At 45.0% G+C, this 25431-nt stretch overlaps 1 protein-coding gene across 3 annotated transcripts in view; it reads right to left on the bottom strand.

Annotated features, from left to right (window-relative positions):
- The window catches only part of DRG1 (developmentally regulated GTP binding protein 1), a 34524-nt gene extending 9093 nt beyond the window's left edge, over nucleotides 1–25431 (bottom strand). For all 3 annotated transcript variants that reach the window (XM_032139833.2, XM_032139834.2, XM_032139835.2), the window contains exons 1-6: nucleotides 25297–25431; nucleotides 24269–24392; nucleotides 21559–21734; nucleotides 13558–13627; nucleotides 4452–4621; nucleotides 1176–1306 (exon numbers count right to left, since the gene is read on the bottom strand). In XM_032139833.2, coding sequence (XP_031995724.1) covers nucleotides 1176–1306; nucleotides 4452–4621; nucleotides 13558–13627; nucleotides 21559–21734; nucleotides 24269–24392; nucleotides 25297–25338 — 713 coding nt within the window. In that variant the 5' untranslated portion in view covers nucleotides 25339–25431. The remainder of the gene's footprint in view (nucleotides 1–1175; nucleotides 1307–4451; nucleotides 4622–13557; nucleotides 13628–21558; nucleotides 21735–24268; nucleotides 24393–25296) is intronic.

Here is a 25431-nt window from a genome sequence, read left to right as displayed (position 1 = left end):
TGAAATAGAGAATTTCATAGGAAGAGGCTGTAAAAGAAAAAAACTGAAATGGGGAATATGACCATCATAATTAAATTTAAAAGCAAGGATGTCAGAAATAAAAACTAATCCCTCAGTTTACAGCTAAAGAAACCAAAGCCAGCGGGCGTGGTGGCTGATGCCTGTAATCCCAGCACTTTGGGAGGCAGAGGCAGGCAGACTGCCTGAGGTTTGAGACCAACCTGGCTAACATGGAGAAACCCCATCTCTACTAAAAATACAAACATTAGCTGGGTGTGGTGGCAGACGCCTGTAGTCCCAGCTACTTGGGAGGCTGGGGCAGGGGAACTGCTTGAACCCGGGAGGCAGAGGTTGCAGTGAGCTGAGATCATGCCACTGCACTCCAGCCTGGGCAACGGAGCAAGACTCCATCGGCGGGGGTGGGCTGGGCACAGCGGCTCATACCTGTAATCCAGCACTTTGGGAGGCGGAGGTGGGTAGATCACCTGAGGTCATGAGTTCAAGACCAGCCTGGCCAACATGGTGAAACCCCATCTCTACTAAAAATACAAAAAATTAGCCAGACGTAGTGGCAGGCGTCTATAATCCCAGCTACTCAGGGGGCTGAGGCAGAAGAATCGCTTGAACCCAGGAGGCGGAGGTTGCAGTGAGCCAAGATTGCGCCACTGTACTCCAGCCTGGGTGACAGAGTGAGACTCTTGTCTCACAAAAAAAAAAAAAAAAAGAAAGAAATCAAAGCCCACTATCATTTAAGATAGTAGCATAGGCTGAACGCAGTGGCTCATGTCTGTAATCCTAACATTTTGGCAGGCCAAGGCAGGCGGATCACTTGAGGTCAGGAGTTTGAGACCAGTCTGGCCAACATGATGAAACCCCGTCTCTACTAAAAATACAAAATTAGCTGGGCATGGTGGTGCACACCTGTAATCCCAGCTACTTGGGAGGCTGAGGCAGGAGAATCTCTTGAACCTGGGAGGCAGAAGTTGCAGTGAGCTGAGATCATGCCACTGCACTCTAGCCTGGGCAACAGAGTGAGACTCCATCTCAAAAAAAAAAAAAGAAGATAGTAGGACAACTGGAATTAAGATAAACTTCTGCCAAATTCAAGATTCAATACTGTTTCCATCACAACGCTTCCAATTCAGTCAGGCACAGATTGCACACTCAGTCAGTACCTGTTTCCTTCCACCACATCAATGAGGTCATCAGCTGTAGCATCACTACGTAGAGTCACGTCGGCATTATGAATCTTGTATTCGGCCAGAATGCTCTTCACAGTTTCAGCATCCAGCTCACTCTGGGGGCACTGAAAGGGAATAGCAGATGACTAGTCAGCACAAAATTAAAAAAAAAAAAAAAAAAATACTTGCCAAGTGTACCAATATCCATGTACCTGGAAAATTCTAGCTAAGATGCGAACTCACTACTAAAGACATCCAGGATGAGTGTCACTGACTTTTAGTAGGAAATAAATGTCCAAACTCCAAGGACGGTGTTACATGCTGAACTGTGTTCCTCCTTCCCCCACCAAATAATTCATATGAAGTCCTAACCTCAGTATCTCAGAATGTGATGTATTTGGAGATAGAGTCTTTAAAGCAGTAATCAAATTAGAATAAAGTCATTACGGTGGGGCCCTAATCCAATACTGGTGGTCCTAATAAGAAAAGGAGATTAGGACATAGACACACAGAGCAAACGCCATATTCCTATCTGTAAGCCAAGGACAGAAGCCTCAGAAGAAATCAACCCTGCCATCACCTTGATCTCAGACTTCTAGCCTCTAGAATTATGAAAAATAAATTTCTGTTATTTAAGCCACCCCATCTATGGTACCGTATTATGGCAGCACTGGCAAACTAACACAGAAATAATCTTAAATGTTCAAATTCGAATATTAAGATAGGATAATGGGAAAGATGTTTTGGGCAGGACAGCTTAAACCTATGCGAGTCAAATCATCTGGGCTCTGGAGTGTTAAATTTAGTAGGAAATTCTCAATTCTGTATCAATTCTGACAGAGAAGCAGCATTTGACAGAATTGGTCACTCTTATCTGAAACACTTTACTTGGCTTCCAGTATTTCAAACTCTTTCAGTTTTCCTTCTCTCTCTTGGTCTAAGAAGTCTTATTTCTCTGAGTCTCTTTTCCTTTTTTTCCTTTGAGATGGAGTTTTGCTCTTGTCGCCCAGGCTGGAGTGCAGTGGCACAACCTTGGCTCACTGCAACCTCTGCCTCCTGGGTTCAAGTGATTCTCCTGCCTCAGCCTCCCAAGTACCAGGATTACAGGCACATGCCACCACACCTGGCTAATTTTTGTATTTTTAGTAGAGACAGGGTTTTGCCATGGTCAGGCTGGTCTCCAACTCCTGACCTCAGGTAATCCACCCACTTCGGCCCCCCAAAGTGCTGGGATTATAGGTGTGAACCACCATGCCTGGCCAATTCTCTTTTCTCTTTTTTTGAGACGGAGTCCCGTTCTGTCACCAGGCTGGAGTGCAGTGGCGTAATCTCGGCTCACTGCAACCTCCCACCTCTCGGGTTCGATTCTCCTGCCTCAGCCTCCCGAGTAGCTGAGATTACAGGTGTGTGCCACCATGCCCGGCTAATTTTTGTGTTTTTAGTAGAGACAGGTTTTCACCATGTTGGCCAGGATGGTCTCCATCTCTTGACTTTGTGATCCGCCCGCCTCAGCCTCCCAAAGTACTGGGATTACAGGCGTGAGCCACCACACCCAGCTCTTTCCTTTTCTATCTATACTCACATCCTTGGTGATCTCAGCTAGGCCCATGACATTAAAGTTGATAATCACCAAATTTATATATCTAGCCTAGATAATTCCTCATGCCTTCTTGTTTTTATTATTTTTATAGAGATGGGGTCTCACTTTGTTGCCCAAGCTGGTCTTGAACTCCTGGGCTCAAGTGATCCTCCTGCCTCAACCTCCCAACGTGCTGGAATTATAGATGTACAGGCGTGAGCCACCGTGCCCAGCCTACCCCACATGCCTTCTTGACAGAAACACCTGGATGTCTAACTGGCATCAAAAACTTAACATCCTGATCTTCTCCTTCCGTCCAAACCTATTCTACCAAAAGCCCTACCATTTTAGTAATAAGAGTTCATTTTTTTTTAGCTCAGGAAAAAAAAAAACATGGCTGGGTATGGTGGCTCATACCTGTAATCTCAACACTTTGGGAGACCGAAGCAGGAGACAGCTTGAGGCCAAAAGTTCAAGACCAGCCTGGGCAACATGGCAAATCTCCGTTTCTACCAAAAAAAAAAAAAAAAAATTAGCCAAGCCTGGAGGCATGTGACTTAGCCCCAGCTACTTAGAAGGCTGAGGCGGGAGGGTCACTTGAGCCCAAGAGTTTTGAGCTAACAGTGAACTATGATTTTCTTTTTTTTTTTTTGAGATGGAGTCTCGCTCTGTCGCCCAGGCTGGAGTGCAGTGGCGCAATCTCGGCTCACTGCGAGCTCCGCCTCCCGGGTTCACGCCATTCTCCTGCCTCAGCCTCTCCGAGTAGCTGGGACTACAGGCGCCCGCCACCATGCCCAGCTAATTTTTTTGTATCTTTTTAGTAGAGACGGGGTTTCACCGTGGTCTCGATCTCCTGACCTCGTGATCTGCCCGCCTCGGCCTCCCAAAGTGCTGGGATTACAGGCGTGAGCCACCGCACCCGGCCTGAACTATGATTTTGTGCCACTGTACTCCAGCCTAAGCGACAGAATGAAACCGACCAGCCTGGCCAACATGGTGAAACCCCATCTCTACTAAAAATACAAAAATTAGCCAGGCTCAATGGCAGGTGCCTGTAATCCCAGCTACTCAGGAGGCTGAGGCATGAAGCAAATGCTCTCCTTCAAGATACCCACTTGGTTCACACCTTCATGTCACCTCAGTAAAGACTTCCCTGACCAACGTTCTTAAAACCGCAACCCTCACACCAACACTCTATCTCCTTTCCCTACTTTATTTGTGTTCTTATATTTACCACTGACTAATACATTATATTTTACTCATTAACATTGTTTGCTATTCTATCCAATGAGAATATAAAAGCAGGGGGTTTCACTATTCCCTCTTCCATTCCTGCCCAGAGCCTAAAATAATGCTTGGCCCATGGTAGGCACTCTATAAATTTGTGTTAAATGAATGAAAACAGAAGATACTGGCGGCCATCTACTTTATGCAAGCATAATATTGGTCCACACTCCCATATCATCCCCAATAGATAATCCAAAAGAGGAAATAAGTAGCAAAGTAAGTCTGAGACTGGCTCCTATCCTAATCTTGAAGTCTTTCTTGTCAGTCATTATAAAGTCATTGTGTTATCTCAATTAGTGCAGGGTAAAGCCACGAAATTTTCCAATGTCAATGTCCATGCACCCCAATCCACTCCCCACTCCAATTCCTGCAGCAGCCTGCCCCATGTCACATTCCCCACTTACAGTGGCGGTGAGATTAATGCCTCCCTTGTCCTTCTTCTTAAAGCCAATGTTGGGGGGTTTACTGTTCAAGCGAATGCCAAAGCCTTCTAGCTCATTTTCAATTATCTTCTTATGTCCCAAAGGTTTCAGGACATCCAGAACAATCAAGATCAAGTTACAGGTTCGGGCCACTGAAGAGTAAGAAAAAAACATACGCAAGAAAGTTCAATAAAGCCTTAACTAACCCAAATACTCATGCAGAGGTGTTTTTTCCCCCTACATTTAAGTGTCAAGGGATTTTTCTGTAATACATACATACATACATGAAGTTCTTATAGCTACAAAAGATTTATACCAGAAGTCAGTTTGCTTTGTATGCCATGAAATCAGCACCTATTTGCCCAAGAGCTGACACATTTTCTGTTGCCCAGGCTGGAATGCAGTGGCACAATCTTGGCTTACTGCCACCTCTGCCTCCCGGGTTCAAGCGATTCTCCGGCCTCAGCCACCCCAGTAGCTGGGACTACAGGCACATGCCACCATGCCTGGCTAATTGTATTTTAGTAGAGACGAGGTTTCCTCACCATGTTGCCTGGGCTGGTCACGAACTCCTGAGCTCAGGCAATCCACCCACCTCAGCCTCCCAAAGTGCTAGGATTACAGGCGTGAGCCACTGCGCCCACCCTTGGTTAGCATATTTTTAACCAAATTTATTGAGGTACAATTTTTTTTTAATTGTATCCACGTTAAAGCACACAGTTCAATGACAAATGTATACACCTGTGTAACCACCAAACCAATCAAGACACGGAATATTTCCATCACCTACAGCATTCCTTTGTGCCTCCTTTCAATCTTCCCCACTATTCCCAGCCAACCACTGATCTGCTTTCTGCCACCAGTTTGCACGTTTTAGAATTTCATATAAATGGAATCATATAAAATATACTATTTTGGCCTAGCACAATGGCTCATGCCTGTAATCCTAGCACTTTGGGAGGTTGAGGCAGAAGGATTGCTTGGAGCCAGGAGTTTGAGACCAGCCTGCGCAACAAAGTAAGATTCAATCTGTACAAAAAAAAAAGGAGTTGTTTCTGCCTGCATATCTTATTTTTACTAATATATATTTATATTTATATTTATACTGACAGAGTCAGAGTCTCGCTCTATTGCCTAAGCTGGAGTGCAGTGGCATGATCATAGCTCACTGTAGCCTTTAACTCCTGGCCTCAAGCAATCCTCCTGCCTTGGTCTCCCGAAATGCCGAGACTGCAGGCATGAGCCACAGTATCTGGCCTTTTCCTATATTAAAATTCATTTGTCAAAAATTCTGCTTCCAGCTGGGCATGGGAGCGCATGCCTATAATCCCAGCACTTTGAGAGGCTGAAGCGAGAAGATCACCTGAGGTCCAGAGTTTGAGACCAGCCTGGTCAACATGGTGAACCCTGTCTCTGCTAAAAATACAAAAACTGCTGGCGCAGTGGCTCACACCTGTAATCCCAGCACTTTGGGAGGCTGAGGCAGGAGGATCACAAGGTCAGCTGATTGAGACCATCCCAACCAACATGGTAAAACCCCATCTCTACTAAAAATACAAAAAATTAGCCGGGTGTGGTGGCACATGCCTGTAGTCCCAGCTACTTGGGAGGCTGAGGCAGGAGAATCGCTTAAACCCGGGAGGCAGAGATTGCAGTGAGCTGAGATTGCACCACTGCACTCCAGCCTGGGCAACAGAGTGAGAATCCATCTACAAAAATAAATCAATAAATCAATAAATAATAAATTAGCTGGCCGTGGTAGTGGATACCTGAAATCCCAGCTACTCAGGAGGCTGAGGCACGAGAATCACTTGAACCAGGGAGGCAGAGGTTGCAGTGAGCTGAGATCATGCCACTGCACTCCAGCCAGCCTGGGCAACAGAGCTCCATCTCAGAAAAAGAAACAAAAAAAACAAAAAAACATATTCTGCTTCCATCAGCTTTCCAGTTCCTCATTTTTTTTAATTCTCTTTTTTGAAGAGACAGGGTCTCGCTTTGTCACTCAGGCTGGGGTGCAGTCGCATGATCATAGCTCATTATAACCTCCACCTCCTGGGCTCAACTGATCATCCTGCCTCAGTCTCCCTGAATATCCAGGACTACACATGTGTGCCATCTCATTTTTTTTTTTTTTTTTTTTTTTTCTGAGATGGAGTAGAGACAACGTTTCACCATGTTGTTCAGGCTGGTTTTGAACTCCTGACCTCATGATCTGCCCACCTCGGCCTCCCAAAGTGTTGGGATTACAGGCGTGAGCCACCATGCCCAGCCTCAGTGGTAGACTTTTTTTTTTTTTTTTTTTGAGATGGAATTTCACTCTTGTTGCCCAGGCTGGAGTGCATTGGTGCGACCTCAGCTCACAACCTCTGCCTCCTGGGTTCAAGCAATTCTCCTGACTCAGCCTCCCGAGTAGCTGGGATTACAGACATGGACCACCACTCCTGGCTAATTTTGTATTTTTAATAGAGACAGGGTTTCTCCATGTTAGTCAGGCTGGTCTCAAACTTTCAACCTCAGGTGATCCACTCGCCTCAGCCTCCCAAAGTGCTGGGATTACACGCATGTACCACCATGCCCAGCCTGATTTTATTTTATTTTATTTTTTTGAGATGGAGTCTCACTCTGTCACGCAGGCTGGAGTGCAATGGCGTGATCTCAGCTCACTGCAACCTCCGCCTCCCGGGTTCAAGCTATTCTCCTGCCTCAGCCTCCCAAATAGCTGGGACTACAGGCATGCATCACCATGCCCAGCTACTTTTTGTATTTTTAGTACAGACAGGGTTTCACCATGTTGGCCAGACTGGTCTCAAACTCATGACCTCAAGTGATCCACCTGCCTCAGCCTCCCAGAGTGCTGCAATTACAGGCATGAGCCACCAAGCGGCCATGATTTTATTTTTTTTTATTATTATTTTTTGACATAGAGTCTTGCTCTGTCGCCAGGCTGGAGTTCAGTGGTGCGATCTCGGCTCACTGCAACCTCCGCCTCCCAGGTTTAAGTGATTCTCCTGCCTCAGCCTCCCAAGCAGCTGGGACTACAGGCACACACCACCACACCCAGCTAATTTTTGTATTTTTAGCAGAGACGGGGTTTCACCACATTGGCCAGGTTGGTCTCGATCTCCTGACCTGGTGATCCACCCACCTCGGCCTCCCAAAGTGCTGGGATTACAGGTGTGAGCCACCACGCCCAGCCTTATTATTATTTTTGAGACAGGGTCTCTGTGTGTTGCCCAGTCTGCAGTGCAGTGGCATGATCATGGCTCACTGCAGATTGACCTCCTGGGCTCAAGAGAGCCTCCTACTACCTCAGCCTCCCAAACAGCTGGGACTACAGGAGCACACCACCACGTCCAGCTATTTTTTTTTTTTTTTGAGACAGAATCTTGCTGTCACCAGGCTGGAGTGCAATGGTGCGATCTCTGCTCACTGCAACCTCTGCCACCCGGATTCAAGCGATTCTCCTGCCTCAGCCTCCCGAGTAGCTGGGACTATAGGCACAAGCCACCATGCCCAGCAATTTTTATATTTTTAATAGACATGGGGTTTCACCATGTTGGCCAGGATGGTCTCGATCTCTTCACCTCGTGATCCATCTGCTTCGGCCTACCAAAGTGCTGGAATTACAGACTATGGAATTACAGCGCTGGAATTACAGACTGTGAGCCACCACGCCCGGACGGCCAGTGATATCTTAAGCCCAGTGACTGAAGTGATAGAAAAGGAGGTCAGAGAGGCAGCCAGGGGCCAGGTCATTTACCGTAGCTTGTAAGCTATGGTAAAGACTTTGGATCTCATCCCAAATAATATGGGAAAACATCAGAAGGTATAGCCAAGAAATGACATGATCTGACTTCTTTTTTTTGTTTGCTTTCTAGAGACAGAGTCTCACTCTGTCACGCAGGCTGGAATGCAGTGGCGTCATCTCACCTGACTACAACCTCCACCTCCCAGGTTCAAGTGATCCTCCCATCTCAGCCTCCCAAATAGCTAATTTTTGTATTTTTAGTAGAGATCGAGTTTTGCCATGTTAGCCAGGATAGTCTGGAACTCCTGGCCTCAACTGATCTGCCTGCCTCTGTGCTGGGATTACAGTCATGAGCCATCGTGCCTGGACTGATCTGACTTCTTATACACAATCATTCTAGCTGTAGTGAGAAGATACTACAGAGCAGCAGGATAGCAGCAAGAAGGCCAGTTATGGGGCTATAATGTTCAAGACAAGACATAATGAAGGAAGTGACAATATAGGTGAAGAGTTTGGAGTCACTACAAATCAAAGGGGAAAAAAACAGAAGGTGTTGGGGAAAGTGGCCCATTATACAGAGAAAATTAAAATTGGATACCCTTCTAATATCAGATATAAGAGTAGTCTCCAGGTGAATAAAGGATCTAAAAGTATAGAAAAAACAGGAGACTGTATCTAAGACTTAAGGAAAGATAAGGACTTCTTAAATTAAACTTTAAAAGCACAAACCATAAGAAAAAATAAAGAGTAGGCCAGGTGCTCACACCTGTAATCTCAGCACTTTGGGAGGCTGAGGCAGGCGGATCACTTGAGGTGAGGAGTTCTAGACAAGCCTGGCCAACATGGTGAAACCTTGTTTCTACTAAAAATACAAAAAAATTAGCCAGGCGTGGTGGCGCACATCTGTGGTCCCAGCTACAAATAAAGAGTAGATTCTAACAAAATTAAGGATTTTTATTCAACAAATACCACCTTGGACAAAATTAACAGGAGAAGATATTTATAATGTCTAAAGCTGACAAGGAATTAATATCGAGAGCAGTGCTATCCAATAGAAGTTTCTGTAATAATGAAAATATTCTGCATCTGTACTGTCCAATACAGTAGTTACTAGTCATGTGTAGCTAATAAGCACATAAAATGTGGCTTACATAACTGAGGAACTAAATTTTAAATTTTATTCAATTGTAATTAAATGTTAGTCACATGTAACTAGTAGATATCATATTAGACATAGAATTTAAGAGAAATTCTTGAAAAACAGTAAGACAACAATCACTGCCTGGGCAATATATCGAGATTCTACCTCTAAAAAAGTAAAAATCAATTAGCCTGCCATGGTGGTGCATGCCAGCAGTCCCAGCTACTCAGGAAGCTGAGAAGAGAGAGACTCTCTCGAGCCTGGGGTTTTCGAGACCACCCCAAACAACATAGTGAGACTGTCTCTCAAAAAGTAAAAAATTAGCGGGTATGAGGGTACATGCCTGTAGTCCTTAGCTACTCAAGAGGCTGAGAAGAAAGGATCACGTGATCCCAGGAGATTGAGGCTGCAGTGAGCTGTGATCATGCCACTGTACTCCAGCCTGGGCAAGAGAGCAAGATCCTGTCTCTAAAAAAAAAAAAGAAAAGAAAATGTGCCATGAACTGAGAAGCATGATTAACTCAACCTTTTGGTAGAGTTTCCTCCTTAGCATAGTAGTCAGCATGTCCGTCACATAACTCAATGTTTTTCACTTAAGGATGAAAAAGGGGGAAAAAAAAAGTGGCTGGCCTCTAGATATATTTCAAAGGTAAAACCAGCTGGATACAATAACGCAGTAGATGCAGGGGATGAAAGGGAAAAAAAGATTTGACCTAAAAGTTCTGAAGGATAAATTTGCCTTTACTGAGATAGAAAAGACTAAGGGAAGAGCAAGTTGAAGATGGGAGATCAAGAATTTATTTTTGTTTTTCAATTTTTTAATTTACTTTCATTTTTTAATAGAGATGAGGTATCACTATGTTGCCCAGGCTGGTCTCAAACTCCTGAGCTCAAGTGATCCTCCCGCCTCAGCTAAGATCAAGAATGTAATCTTACACATGTTAAGTTTGAGACACCTAATTAGACATCCAAGCAGGGATATGTTGGCAGCTGGTATGCAGTTCATCAGAGGCAAATTACTGCCACACATTTCATAATCATTAGAATACAGATCCAGACATTTAAAACCAAAGAACTAGATGAAATAACCCTCATTTGACATAGAGCAGAGACAGAGAAGAAAAGAATCTCCAAGATTAGGTGTTGGGGCAATCCACATTTAAAGAGTCTGATGATGGGGCAGATCAAGCAAAGGAGACCAGGAAGGGGCACTGGTGTCAGAGATCAGGTAAAGCAAATACTTCAAGGAGGGAGTGAGCAACTGTGTTACTCTCTTTAGAAAGATGTGGACAATAAATTGGCCATCAGGTTTGACAACAGGGAAGTCATATGTGTCCTTGTTAAGAATAGATAGGAGTCGGGAGGGCCCGGTGGCTCACGCCTGTAATCCCAGCACTTCGGGAGGCCAAGGTGGGTGGATCACCTGAGGTCAGGAGTTCAAGACCAGCCTGGCCAACGTGGCGAAACCCCATCTCTACTAAAAATACAAAAATTAGCCAGGCGTGGTGGCAGGTGCCTGTAATCCCAGCTACTCAGGAGGCTGAGGCAGGAGAATCACTTGAAACCGGGAGGCAGAGACTGCATAAGCCGAGATCGCGCCATTGCACTCCAGCCTGGGCAACAGAGTGAGACTCCATCTCAAAAAAAAAAACAAAAAAAAAAACCCAGAATAGACAAGAGTCTAAGAGAAAATAGTGCATCTATGAAACAAGAACAAGATGCTAAAAAAAGGAAAAATCAGAAGACAGAAACAAAGTCTTAGAAATTAAAAATAATACTACAGAAATACACTCAATAGCAGGATTAGAAGATAATGATGAGAAAATCACATAAAGAAAAAATTAAGAGACAAAAGATAATTTTAAAAAATTAAAAGGGCCAAGTGCAGTGGCTCACACCTGTAATCCCAACACTTTGGGAGGTCAAGGCAGGAGGATCACTTGAGCCCAGGGGCTCAAGACCAGCCTGGGCAACAGAGCAAGACCCCTACAAAAAAATTTTAAAAATTAGCCCACACGGTGTTGCGTGTCTGTAGTCCTAGCTACTCAGAAAGCTGACATGGGAAGACTGCTTGAGCCTAGGAGTTCACAGTTATGGTGAGCTATGTACGATCAGGCCGCTGCACTCCAGCCTGCATGACAAAGTGAGACTCTATCTTTATAAAAAAAGAAAATTAAGAAAATTATAAACCCAGAAGTCTAGCATTCTATTAGCAGTCCTTCCATAAATAAGGAACTCAGAAATAGAGGAAATTATCAAAGAAAACAGAAAAATTTCCCATAAAATGAAAGATATGAGTCATCATGCTGAGTCTACCACACCAGGAAAGGGAGATGGAAATTTAAAAAAAAAAAAAAAAAAAAGGCAACCCAGGCAAGATGGCAAAACCCTGTCTCTACTAAAAATACAAAAAAATTAGCCGGGTATGGTGGCACGCACCTGTAGTCCCTGCTACTCGGGAGGCTGAGGTGGATAACCTGAGTCCAGGGAGTCGAGGCTCCAGTGAGCCGAGATCCCACCACTGCACTCCAGGCTAGGTGATGGGAGTGACAGCGAGCGAGACCCTGTTTCAAAAAAAAGAAAAGAAAAGAAAAAAAAGGCTCCACCAAATATCCAGCAAAATAAATCAAAGAAAAGAAAGAGAGGGCCAGGTGCGGTGGCTCACACCTGCAATCCCAGCACTTTGGGAGGCCGAGGCAGGCAGATCACGAGGTCAGGAGATCGAGACCATCCTGGCTAACACAGTGAAACCCCATCTCTACTAAAAACACAAAAAATAGCAGTGCGTGGTGGCGGGCGACTGTAGTCCCAGCTACTCAGGAGGCTGAGACAGGAGAATGGCGTGAACCCGGGAGGCAGAGCTTGCGGTGTGCCAAGATGGTGCCACAGCATTCTAGCCTGGGCAATAGAGTGAGACTCCATTTCAAAAAAAAAAAAAAGAAAAGAAAGAAAAAGGAAAAGCCCAAGCCAAGAATTAGTTTGCTGAAGTAGCTTTTTTTTTTTTTTTTGACACGGAGTCTCGCTCTGTGGCACGATCTCGGCTCACTGCAAGCTCCACCTCCTGGGTTCACGCCATTCTCCTGCCTCAGCTTCCAAAGTAGCTGGGACTACAGGCGCCCACCACCACTCCCGGCTAATTTTTTTTTGGATTTTTAGTAGAAGCAGGGTTTCACTGTGTTAGCCAGGATTGTCTCGATCTCCTGACCTCATGATTTGCCCGCCTCAGCCTCCCAAAGCGCTGGGATCACAGGTGTGAGCCACCGTGCCCGGCCTGAAGTAGCTTTTAAGATCTTCCAGTGAGGGAAAAAAGTTGGTTATTTATCAAAAAACAAAAAAAAGTTCTAACTATTGGACTCAACAGCAATAGTAGATGCTAGAAGATAGCATTCTTCAAATTTCTGAGGGAAAATGACTTCTAATTTATAATTCTATAAATAGCCAAATTAATGACTCCAGTACAAGGGTAAAATAAAAATAACCTTCAAACATGAAAGGACAGCACTCTGGGAGACTGAGGCAGGCAGATCACTTGAGCTCTAGCCTGGGCAACATGGTGAAACTCCATCTCTACCAAAAAAAAAAAATTAGCCAGGCATAGTGACACAACCCTGTAGTCCCTGCTACCTGGGAGGCTGAGGTGGGAGGATCCCTTGAACCCGGGAGGCAGAGATTGCAGTGAGCCAAGATTGTCCCACTGCACTCCAGCCTGGATGACAGAGTGAGCCACTGTCCCCCCCACCCCAAAAAAAAGAAAAGACAGAAAAATTTACCTGTATCACTCATCTTCTCTGGGGAAGTTATTAAAGAATGTGCTTCAGCAAAACATCCCAAAAAAGTAGACACTGCCTATAGGAAACAGAAGATCCCACACAAGAGAAGAGCAGAAAATCTCAAGATGACAGCCATATAAAATGTCTAAAGCTGCATTGTCCAATACAGACTCCACTAGCTCCTTAATTGTACTAGGCACATTTCAAGAGCTCTATACCCATACATGCCTAGGAGCTACAATGTTAGCAGAGATTCAGAACATTGCTAATGTTGCAGCTGAGGTCCCTTCAAGTTTCACCTCTAATGAGAAGTCAGGTGAAACTATGCCCTTCACTGTGGTATAATCTCCAAGCCTAGTAGTCCCTGACTAAAGGAATAGTACCAGAGAAGGGAATGATATCCCAGGATGGTGGCACTTGACCACTCACCTGCAATGACTTGACGACCTCTACCTTTCCCATCCTTGGCACCTTCAATGATACCTGGGAGATCCAGGAGCTGCAAGATTAAGAATGAGGGAAGAGGATGAAAAAAAAAACTAGTTATAAATTTGAAAATTATCAAACAATTAATTTATTTCTCAAGTACCTATCATTTATCAGACCAAAATCCAATATTCCTTATAAGTGAGTGTGTGAATATTACTTTTAATAAAAGCATCTACTAAATGTCAGCTACAGGCTTTTTTTTTTTTTTTTGGAGATGGAGTTTCATGCTTTTTGCCCAGGCTGGAGTACAATGGCACAATCTCAGCTCACTGCAACCTCTGCCTCTCGGGTTCAAGTGATTCTCCTGCCTCAGCCTCCCAAGTAGCTGGGATTACAGGCACCCGCCACCACGCCTGGCAAACTTTTTTGTATTTTTAGTACAGACGGGGGTTTCACTATGTTGGCCAGGCTGGTCTCAAACTCCTGACCTCAGGTGACCCAGCGGCCTCAGCCTCCCAAAGTGCTGGAATTACAGGGGTCAGCCACCACGCCCAGCCTATAGGCGTTTTTTGTTTGTTTGTTAGTTTTGGGAGAGGCCAGCCTATAGGCGTTTTTTGTTTGTTTGTTTGTTTGTTTGTTTGTTTTGGGAGAGGAGTCTCACTCTGTCGCCCAGGCTGCAGTGCAGTGGTGCCACCTCTGCTCACTGAAACCTCCACCTCCCGGGTTCAAGCGATTCTTCTGCCTCAAACTCCCGAGTAGCTGGGACTACAGGTGCACGCCACCACGCCCAGCTAATTTTTGTATTTTTAGTAGGGACGGGGTTTCACCATATTGGCCAAGCTGGTCTCAAACTCCTGACCTTGTGATCTGCCCGCCTAGACCTCCCAAAGTGCTGGGATTACAGGTGTGAGCCACGGCACCTAGGCCAGGCTTTTTATGTACTTTACCTCATTGAAAATGCCTAACAACCCGTGAGAGAAGGATACTAGCTGAAGTTCACAGTTGGTAAGTGACTTGTCCAAAGTCATAGTCCTAATAGGTTATAACCCATGTTTTCTAGCCAAAATCCATTATTCTACATTATTGTTTGTTTGTTTGTTTTTAAGAGACGGAGTCTCACTCTGCCACCCCGGCTGGAATGCAGTGGCGTGATCTCGGCTCACTGCAACCTCTGCCTCCCAGGTTCTAGCAATTCTCCTGTCTCAGCCTCCAGAGTAGCTGGGACTACAGGGTACACGCCACCACACCCGACTAATTTTTTGTATTTTAGTAGAGACAGGGTTTCAATGTGTTGCCCAGGCTGGTCTCGAACTCCTGAGCTCAGGCAATCCACCCACCTCGGCCTCCCAAAGTACTAGGATTACAGGAGTAAGCCACCATGCCCGGCCAATTCTACATTAATATTTTTCAGTGTTCCCCCACTTTTCAGAAGGCTGAGCCTCCATATAAATTCCTTACAGCAGGTATCAGCTGAATCTTGATATTTACGTATGATACATATTGAGATTTCTGCAAATCCCCCAACTCACAAAAGTTTTTGTAGCCGTTCTTAAGCAGGCACAACCGAATCACCTGGAAAAACTTTTAAAATGTAGACAGCTGAAACCCATCCCTGCAGATTCTGATTTGAAGGGCCAAACTAGGGTTCAGATATGGATCTGTACTTCAAAAGGCTTTACAAGTGACTCTGATGTGTGTCCCCAGTAAAAAATGACTGCTCAGGCTGGGCCCAGTAACTCACACCTATAATTCCACAGCACTTTCCCAGAGGCCGAAGCAGGCAGATCGCTTGAGCTCAGGAGTTCGAGACCATCCTGGCCAACATGGTGAAACCCCGTCTCTACAAAAAATACAAAAATCAGCCGGGTATGGTGGCACACTCCTGTAATCCCAGCTACTGTGGAGGCTGAGGCACAAGAATGGCTTGAACCCGAGAGGCGAAGGTTGCAGTGAGCCAAGATTATGCCACTGCACTCCAGCCTGGGTGACAGAGTAAGACTCCGTCTCAAAAAATAATAAAAATAAATAAATAAATTTTAAAAGATTTTAAAAAGATAAAAATGACTGCTCAACTGCCCAGGAAATGCAGTAACGTAAAACTTCACAGAAGTCAGTGTACCTAATGATGTGATTGAAAAAAGCAACCCCACAGCACATGTGATTCAAATTTACATCCCAGCAAAATTATAAACTATTAATTTGACTGCCCTTAAGACTCAGTCAAAACAGTTAAAACAAATATAAAATCTAAAAATACCAAGGATCTACTGTATGGCCAATACTGAATTATACACATAAATGAACTGAAAACAGAGATGCAGCTTATCACTTAAAATATCTTTTTTTTTTTTTTTTGAGAATGAGTCTCGCTCTATCACCCAGGCTGAAGTGCAGTGGTGCAATCTTGGTTCACTGCAGTGTCCGCCTCCCAGGTTCATGTGATTCTCGTGCCTCAGCCTCCTGAGCAGCTGGGATTACAGGTGCTCACCACCATGCCCCACCAATTTTTTTGTGTATTTTTAGTAGAAACAAGGTTTCACCATGTTGGCCAAGCTGGTCTCGATCTCCTGACCTCAGGTGATCCGCTCACCTCGGCCTCCCAAAGTGCTGGGATTATAGGCTTGAACCACCACGCCTGGCCAAAACAAAATTTAAATCAGATATGCTTTGCTCTAAGAATATAAGAAATTACAGAAATATACTTTGCATTAAATAAACCACAATGAAAACTGATTTAGGAGGTGCTAGACAGTTCAACTTCTCCATTCAAGAACATACTCAAAAAAAAAAAGAAAAATGAAAATAAAAAATAAAAATGAAACAAACAAAAGAACATACTCATGCCCAGGACAGTGGCTCATGCCTGTAACCCCAGCACCTCAGGAGGCTGAGGCAGGTAGATTGCTTGTGTGCAGGGGTTCGAGACCAGCCTGGGCAACATATTGAGACTCTGTCTCTACAAAAAAATAAAAAATTAGTCAGGCATGGTAGTGTATGCCTATAGTCCCAGCTACTTGGAAGGCTACGGTGGGAGGATCACTTGAACCCAGGAGGTCGAGGCTGCAGTGAGCCATGATCGTGCCCATGCCACTGCACTCAGCCTGGGTGACAGAGCCAGGGAGAATTACCATGCGGCAAGAAGTACAATAATAACTGTTACAGACAAGACCCACAGATAGATGCTAAAATGAGCAGGCAAAAGTTTGAGGAAAAACAGGATTTGCATCTTCTTGAAGTATCTCCCCTAAAATACATATTAACTGTCCAAAAAAAGGTAACTTTAGAGAAACCCACAGACACAACCATAACCAACTGATTGGGGGACAATATCACCAATAAGACATACTGGCAATATGAACCCCATGGTAGGAGGCACTGAGAATGACAGTATCATTTCTGTGGTATTCTTGCCAAAAATACCTAATATCTCAGTCTAACCAAGAGAAAACATCAGACAAACCCAAATTGAGGGACATTATACAAAATAACTGATCAATACTCTTTGAGAGTGACAAGGTCACAAAAGACAGAGACTACTGCAGATGGCAGACAAATAGACAGAAATAGCTAAATGCAACATGGGATGATCCTAGATAAAAATTTTAGAAGAGAAAAAGGACACTGGTGGAAAAAACAGGTAAAAATTAAAATAAGGTCTGTAGTTTAGTGAACACTGTTGCAGAAATGTTCATCTATCTCTGATAATTTTTCTGTGATTATATAAGATGTTAACAACAGGAGAAGCAGGCAATGATATGAGAACTCTTTGTACTATGTTTGCAACTTTTTTTTTTTTTTGAGACAGGGTCTCATTCTGTCGCCCAGGCTGGAGTGCAGTGGCACAATCTTGGCTCACTGCAACCTCTGCCTCCCAGGTTCAAGCAATTCTCCTGCCTCAACCTCCCTAGGAGCTGGTATTAGAGATGCCTGGCTAATTTTTGTATTTTTAGTAGAGACAGGGTTTCAACATGTTGGCCAAGCTCAAAAAGTTTATACAAAATGAGAGAAAAAAAGACCACGAGACAGAATTAAAAGCTCACCAACATGAATGCAAAATTATGCAGAATGAAAGAAGCCTATGGAAAAGAAAGTGCATTTATATCTATATGTGGTTTTTGTTTATATAAAGTTCTTAACATGTAAACTAATCTATAGTAACAAAAAGCAGGTAAGTGGCCAAGCGCAGTGGCTCACACCTGTAATCCCAACATTTTGGGAGGTCGAGGCAGGCGGATCATGAGGTCAGGAGTTCAAGACCAGCCTGGCCAACATAGTGAAACTCTGTCTCTACTAAAAATACAAAAATTAGTCGGGCATGGTGGCACATACCTATAGTCCCAGGTACTCAGGAGGCTGAGGCAGGAGAATCACTTGAAGCCGGGAGGTGGAGATTGTAGTGAGCCGAGATTGTGCCACTGCACTCCAGCTTGGGCAACATAGTGAGGTCTCAAAAAAAAAAAAGAAAGAAAAAAAAGAAAAGAAAAGCCCAGGCATGGTGACTTACGCCTATAATCCCAGCACTTTGGGAGGCCGAGGCGGGTGGATTACCTGAGGTCAGGAGTTTGAGACTAGCCTGATCAACATGGTGAAACCCCATCTCCACTAAAAATACAAAAATTAGCTGGGCGTAGTGGTGGGCACCTGTAATCCCAGCTACTTGGGAGGCTGAGACAGGAGAATCTCTTGAACCTGGGAGGTGGAGATTGTAGTGAGCCAAGATCGTGCCACTGCACTCCAGCCTGGGCAACAGAGTAAGACTCCGTCTCAAATAAAAAAATAAATAAAGCCCCCCGCCACACACACATGCCCAGCAGTATGAGCCTAACTGATGTTAGCAAGAACTTAAAAGGATAATCTACATGAATAATCTAAAACTGTTAAAACTGGAATATGACTATAACATCAAAGATCATCTGAAAGAGAGAATAAATAAACTGAGAGAAAAAGTGCAAGGGCTTTCTAACTGTGGCAGCTGAACACAGGCAGAAAATTTATTAAGGCCCGGCCAGGCACGGTGGCTCAAGCCTATAATCTCAGCACTTTGAGAGGCCGAGGCATGTGGATCACGAGGTCAGGAGTTCGAGACCAGCCTGGCCAATATGGTGAAACCCCGTCTCTACTGAAAATACAAAAATTAGCCGGGTGTGGTGGCATGCGCATGTAGTCCCAGCTACTTGGGAGGCTGAGGTAGAACAATCACTTAAATCCTGGAGGCAGAGGTTGCAGTGAGCCGAATCACGCCACTGCACTCCAGCCTGGGCGACACAGCAAGACTCTGTCTTAAAAAAAAAAAAAAAAAAAAAAAGAAGAAAATGTATTAAGGCCTCTACAAAAGTAAAGGCAACCTAAATTTAGCTTTTCTTCAGAGGGAAATGTTTTAAAAGTTAGGCTGAGGAATTTAAATGTAGCAACTAATAATTCAACATTCAATAACAACATACAATAAAATAGTCAATGCCTAATAAGCAACATTCAATAAAAAGTCAATGCTTTATATATCCGAATTTCATGTTACAACCAACCGAAACCTAAGAAAAATATATTTATTTAAATCATGGGGCCGGGTGCAGTGGCTCACTCCTGTAATCTAGCATCTTGGGAGGCCGAGGTGGGCAGATCACTTGAGGTCAGGAGTTCAAAACCAGCCTGGCAAACATAGTGAAACTCCGTCTCTACTAAAAATACAAAAAAATTAGCCGGGCGTGGTGGCGTGTGGCTGAAATCCCAGCTACTCAGGAGGTTGAGGCAGGAGAATTGCTTGAACCCCGGAGGTGGAGGTTGCAGTGAGCTGAGATCACACCACTGCACTCTAGCCTGGGACAGAGCAAGATGCCGTCTCAAAAAAACAAAAAAAAAACAACAAAAAAAACAAAACCACAGAATTACAGAATTTTAAGGAATTGAATGTTAAACTACTTCAAACTCCAATACCTTTAGAAGTTAAAGCAGGCGAGGCCGGGCGTGGTGGCTCATGCCTGTAATCCCAGCACTTTGGGAGGCTGAGGCGGGCAGATCACCAGGTCAGGAGATATCCTGGCTAAGACGGTGAAACCCCATCTCTACTAAAAATACAAAAAATAGCCAGGTTTGGTGGCAGGTGCCTGTAGTCCCAGCTACTCAGGAGGCTGAGGCAGGAGAATGGCGTGAACCCGGGAGGCGGAGGTTGCAGTGAGCTGTGATCGTGCCATTGCCTGGGCGACAGAGCGAGACTCCGTCTCAAAAAAAAAAAAAAAAAAAAGAAAGAAGTCAAAGCAGGCAACTTAAACACACCAATCAACTGTGTATAGTGCAAAAGGAGTTCTAGGGACTTTGGCAAGGTAAAACCTAAGTCCCATAATTTTCAAAGCACTGTACACCCACTCTGTACACCCAATATCTGCCTATGTGATACATCGGTCTTCTTTATAACATCTGTGGTGAGCGGTAGTTCACCCATTACTCGAACTTCTTCAGACATAGTAATTCACTAAATAAGAGGTACCACTCCATTTTTAGGCACCTTTACTGTTAAAGACCTTCCTTACAAAAAAAAAAAAACAAAAACTCCCTCTTTAAGTGGTTCTAATTCTGTATACTTCCCCCACCAAGTCAGATAACAAGTCCTATCCCATGAAACAGCTTTTTAAAAAACATTTCTGGGAAGTCAACTTAATCCAGTTAAGATTAAGGACACCTGGCTAGGCGTGGTGGCTCATGCCTGTAATCCCAGCACTTTGGGAGGCTGAGGCAGGAGGATCACGAGGTTAGGAGTTCGAGACCAGCCTGGCCAATATGGTGAACCCTCGTCTCTACAAAAAAATACAAAAATTAGTCAGGCGTGGGGGTGCGTGCCTGTAGTCCCAGCTTACTCAGGAGGCTGAAGAAGGAGAATCGCCGGATCTCAGGAGGCGGAGGTTGCAGTGAGCCGAGACTGCACCACTGCATTCTACCCTGGGAGACAGAGACTCCGTCTCAAAAAAAAAAAAAAAAAAGGATACCTACTAGTATGCTTACATAACTCAGTTTCTGGAGAAAGCCAAAAGAGGATGAAAAACAGAGGCAGAGGACAAAGGGAGGAAAGAGAGCACCATGCCAAAAAAAAGTTGGGGGACTCTAAGGTCAGAAAAGACTGAAATGAATGAAGGTTTTCTGGGAAAGAGAAGGAGAGGAGTTAAGCAACTCTCTATTTTGAAATACTCAAAAGTCCTGAGAGAGGTGTCAATAGCATCCTATTAAAAAAAAAAAAAAAAGTTATTCTCTTGAGCTGCCAAAGTTGTGACTCTCAACAAGATCTGAAACCAGCTAGAGTCAAGCCATGGTCCAGATATGTCCACACTGCTTCATTCTTGTTATATACATTTGGACACGGGATCCCAGAAAGGGACATGTGTCTCTGCATGGGCACCTGACCAGCTGGAAAAAAGGCCATTAAAAATACAACCAGGGGGCCGGGCGTGGTGGCTCATACCTGTAATCCCGCACTTTGGGAGGCCAACGCGGGCGGATCACAAGGTCAGGAGTTCGAAACCAGCCTGACCAGCATGGTGAAACCCCATCTCTACTAAAAATACAAAAAATTAGCCGGGCACGGTGGTGCTCACCTGTAGTCCCAGCCCCCACCCTCAGGTGAAAAAGCAGTTCAAGCCATTCTCCTGCCTCAGCCTCCCGAGTTGCTGGGATTACAGGCATGTGCCACCACGCCTCGCTAATTTTGTATTTTTAGTAGAGACGGGGTTTCTCCATGTTGGCCAGGCTGGTCTCAAACTCCTGACCTCAGGTGATCTGCCTGCCTTGGCCTCCCAAAGTGTTGGGATTACAGGCGTGAGCCACTGCGCCCGGCCCCTTCTCTGCATTTTCACATGCACTATCCCATTTTATTATTGTACTGCTCTATTTCCCCTACCAGGTAGTAAGTGCCTGGTAGATCAAAGATCAGGCCTGGCATACAGTGAGCTCCCAATAAAGTTCTTCCTAAATGAAGAACAGATTTCTTTCCCTCCTTAGTCTGCAGGCTTGACTCACCTGGATCTTGGCACCTTTGTATCTGATGACACCAGGCACAGTGGTCAGAGTAGTGAATTCATAGGCTGCCACCTCAGAATATACCCCTGCCAGGTTACTAAGCAGTGTCGACTTCCCCACAGATGGAAAACCAACAAATCCAATTCGAGCATCACCTGTCTTGGCCACATCAAAACCTAAAACATCAATGAATACCAAAAAGAGGAGAGTTATCCCCAGGAGTGTTAAGACTCACATAACTTCTTTCATATTTTTACTGCCTATCCCTCTAGGCACTATTTCTCAAACTTTTTATGGTTTACCTTTAAAGGAGAACTGAAGCACACAAAACTTGAGGGCACAGCAATTCACAAAATTCAATGCAGTGTTTGATATAAAAAAACTGTATTCAAAAAAGTCAGGCACAGTGGCACACACCTATAGTCCTTGCTATTCCAGAGGCTGAGGCAGGAGGATCTCTTGAGCCCAAGAATTCAAGGTCAAGCCTGAGCAACATGGCAAAACCCTGTCTCTACAAAAAATACAAAAATTAGCCAGGCATGGTGGCATACGCCTGTAGGTCTCAGCTACTTCAGAGGCTGAAGTGGGAGGATCGCTTGAGCCCAGGAGGTTGAGGCTGCAATGAGCTGTGATCATACCACTGTACTCCAGCCTGGGCAACAGAGCAAGACCCTGTCTCGAAAAAAAAAAAAAAAGGTACAGCCCAAATATATGTATGAAAAATGATCCGAAAATAGGGTTGTTAGCTACTCTACCTATGGTGTAGCCCTGCTCTGCCTATGGAGCAGCCGCCCTTTTATAACTAAAATAAACAATTAATTAAAAAGAGTTTTGTTTTTGTTTTTTTGTCTTTCAAATTCTGTACATTGTATGACTGACTGGGTTTTCTTTTTTTTTTTGAGATGGAGTCTCGCTGTCACCCAGGCTGGAGTGCAGTGGCGGGATCTCGGCTCACTGCAAGCTCCGCCTCCCAGGTTCACGTCATTCTCCTGCCTCAGCCTCCCGAATAGCTGGGACTACAGGCGCCTGCCACCACGCCCAGCTAATTTTTTATATTTTTAGTAGAGACGAGGTTTCACCGTGGTCTCGATCTCCTGACCTCATGATCCACCCGCCTCGGCCTCCCAACGTGCTGGGATTACAGGCATGAGCCACCGCGCCCGGCCGGTTTTCTTTTTTTTATAATGGCTGCCAACAAGTTCAGAGTCAAATTTGTGGCCCTTCTCTACCAGGTGCACAGATCTTTAGTCCTAAATCTTATCTCTCTTGGCTTCAACTTATTTTTCCTACATTTTCCCTTTGCATCAATTTTCTTACTTAATCTTGTTGATGATATAGATTTACGTATTTCTGCAAACCAATATAAATCTACTTTGTTTTTTTTTCTTTTTTTTTTTTTTGAGACAGAGCCTAGCTCTGTCACCCAGGCTGGGGTACAGTGGCATGATCTCGGCTCACTGCAACCTCCGCCTCCCAGGTTCAAGTGATTCTCCTGTCTCAGCCTCCTGAGTAGCTGGGATTACAGGTGTGTGCTATCATGCCCAGCTAATTTCTGTATCTTTAGCAAAGACAGGGTTTCACCATGTTGGTCAGGCTGGTCTCGAACTCCTTACCTGTGATCTGCCCACCTCGGCCTCCCGAAGTGCTGGGATTACAGGAGTGAGCCACCGCACCTGGCCCTACTTTGGTTTTCTTAAGATGAAATCTCGCTCTATCACCCAGGATGGAGTGCAGTGGCACCATCACAACTCACTGCAGCCTCAACCTCCTGGGTTCAAGCAGTCCTCCCAACTCAGCCTCCCAAGTAGCTGAGACCACAGACACGCACCACCATGCTAGGATACTTTTTTTTTTTTTTTTTTTTGAGACAGAGTCTCACTCTGTAGCCCAGGCTGGAGTGAAGTGGGGCACAGTCTCACTTGCTGCTACCTCCGCCTCCTGGGTCCCGGTTCAAGCAATTCTCTTGCCTCAGCCTCCCAAATAGCTGGGATTACAGGCATGCGCCACCATGCCCAGCTAATTTTTGTATTTTTAGTAGAGATGGGGTTTCACCATGACCAGTTGGCCAAGCTGGTCTTGAACTCCTGACCTCGTGATCCACTGCCTTGGCCTCCCAAAATGCTGGGATTACAGGTATGAGCCACCACACCCAGCCTTTTTTTTTTTGTACATCTTCTTTCATACCTATGGGGACCCCTCATTTGTAAGCCCGTAGAGACAGGGCTTTGCTGGTTCCGAACTCCTGGCCTCAAGCAATCCTCCCGCCTCAGCCTCCCAAAGTGCTGGAATTACAAGGATGAGCCACTGCGCCCAGAACATGTAAATCTATTTTGTATCAGTGCAGGATATAAATAAAACTACAGTACACTTAGACAATATCCATTTGCCTCTGAAACCGGCAGAATAAAAATAAACACAGTTTAAGAATTCATACTTAGAAAATATAAATCTACTTTAGTAGAACATCTTTGCTTATTTTTCTGTTTTTAAAAAACTTTTTTTTTTTTTTGAGATAGGGGTCTATGTTGACCAAGCTGGTCTTGAACTCCTGGCCTCAAGTGATCTTCCTATCTCAGCCTCCCAGCGTGCTAGGATTGCAGGCGTTGAGCCACTGCACTGGGCCATCTTTAATTATTTTTAAACCACGTGTATGTACTATTTTGACAAAAATTATACCTAAAATACATATATATTGAAGAAGAACACAAACCTTCTCCTGGACCTCCACCACCACCACCCTTTGGAGTAATGAGTTCTCGACGAAGCTTAGCAAGACGAGCCTTAAGTAGCCCTAGATGGTGTGCTGTGGCCTTGTTCTTTTGAGTCCGAGCCATCTAAAAGGGAGGAATCACAGCCATAAATTAGAAGCAGTGAACGCTTCCCTCAGCTTTGAGAGAATAATTTTTTTCCCCAAGTCCTACTAATGTTAGCATACCCAGTTTACAGGCTTTAAAAGAGTAAAAGTCCATTATCTCCCCCATCCAGCTCATTTCCCTCACTACAAAGCAAAGTAAGGCCCAAAGAGGAGAGACGATTAAGGTCATTCCAATTATTTCCCCCAGACTAGAGTAAAACCCATCTGCGGGTTCCTTTTCTACTGTTTGTAGCTGTTAGGACCCATCTAACACTGGAACACCACTTTCCTAATTGTAAAACGTTCTGAGGGCCGCAGGCAATGGAATCACACGCTATCCAGGAGGAATAAACTGCTCCCACACAGATGTCATTTTACTTCCAGATCCGATTACCCGGAGCAAATACTCTGAATCAGGGGGTCATTAGGGAAGACACTGGGAAAAGGGGGAATAAGGGGGACGGAGCGAAGGATCATGAGGAAAGATCCTGAAGTATCTGACCAAGTCAGAGATGGAATAAGGAACTGGATTCAGTGTTGCTCAGAGAAAAAGAAGAAAAACGGAAAGAAACAACATCAGAACAGGAGCCAAACACTGGGAGGGGGGAACGGACCAAGGGCCTAAGGTGCAGGGGTGCGGAACGCGGGCCCGGGCAAAGGGGAGTCCGAGAGCGTGGGCGCGGGACTACGGGAAAGGGGGCCCTGACTGAGAAGAGTTGGGGACTCCAAGTCGTGGCGGAGGGCAGTCGGAACACGGGACTCGCTGAAAGAAGTCGCGGAATCTAGGCCCGGTCCTGACGCGGCTCAAGGGAGAACAGGAAGGAGCGACGCCACCGAAGAAGGAATGCTCAGACTAAGAGTGAAGCGCCAGCTGCGTCCATTACCTCGGCTTCTATCTCTGCGATCTTAGCTAAGGTGCTGCTCATCGTGGCGAGTACCCTGTGGCCTCGACACTGTCTCCCTTCACACACCCGCGAGCAAACTGCCACCCCCACCGGGCGCTACTGCAGGACGCAGGC

Source organism: Hylobates moloch, unplaced genomic scaffold (genome assembly GCF_009828535.3).
Source record: "Hylobates moloch isolate HMO894 unplaced genomic scaffold, HMol_V3 SCAFFOLD_19, whole genome shotgun sequence".
Lineage (NCBI taxonomy): Eukaryota > Metazoa > Chordata > Mammalia > Primates > Hylobatidae > Hylobates > Hylobates moloch.
Note: the sequence above shows the minus strand (reverse complement) of the source record. Positions and strands in the feature narration are given on the sequence as shown.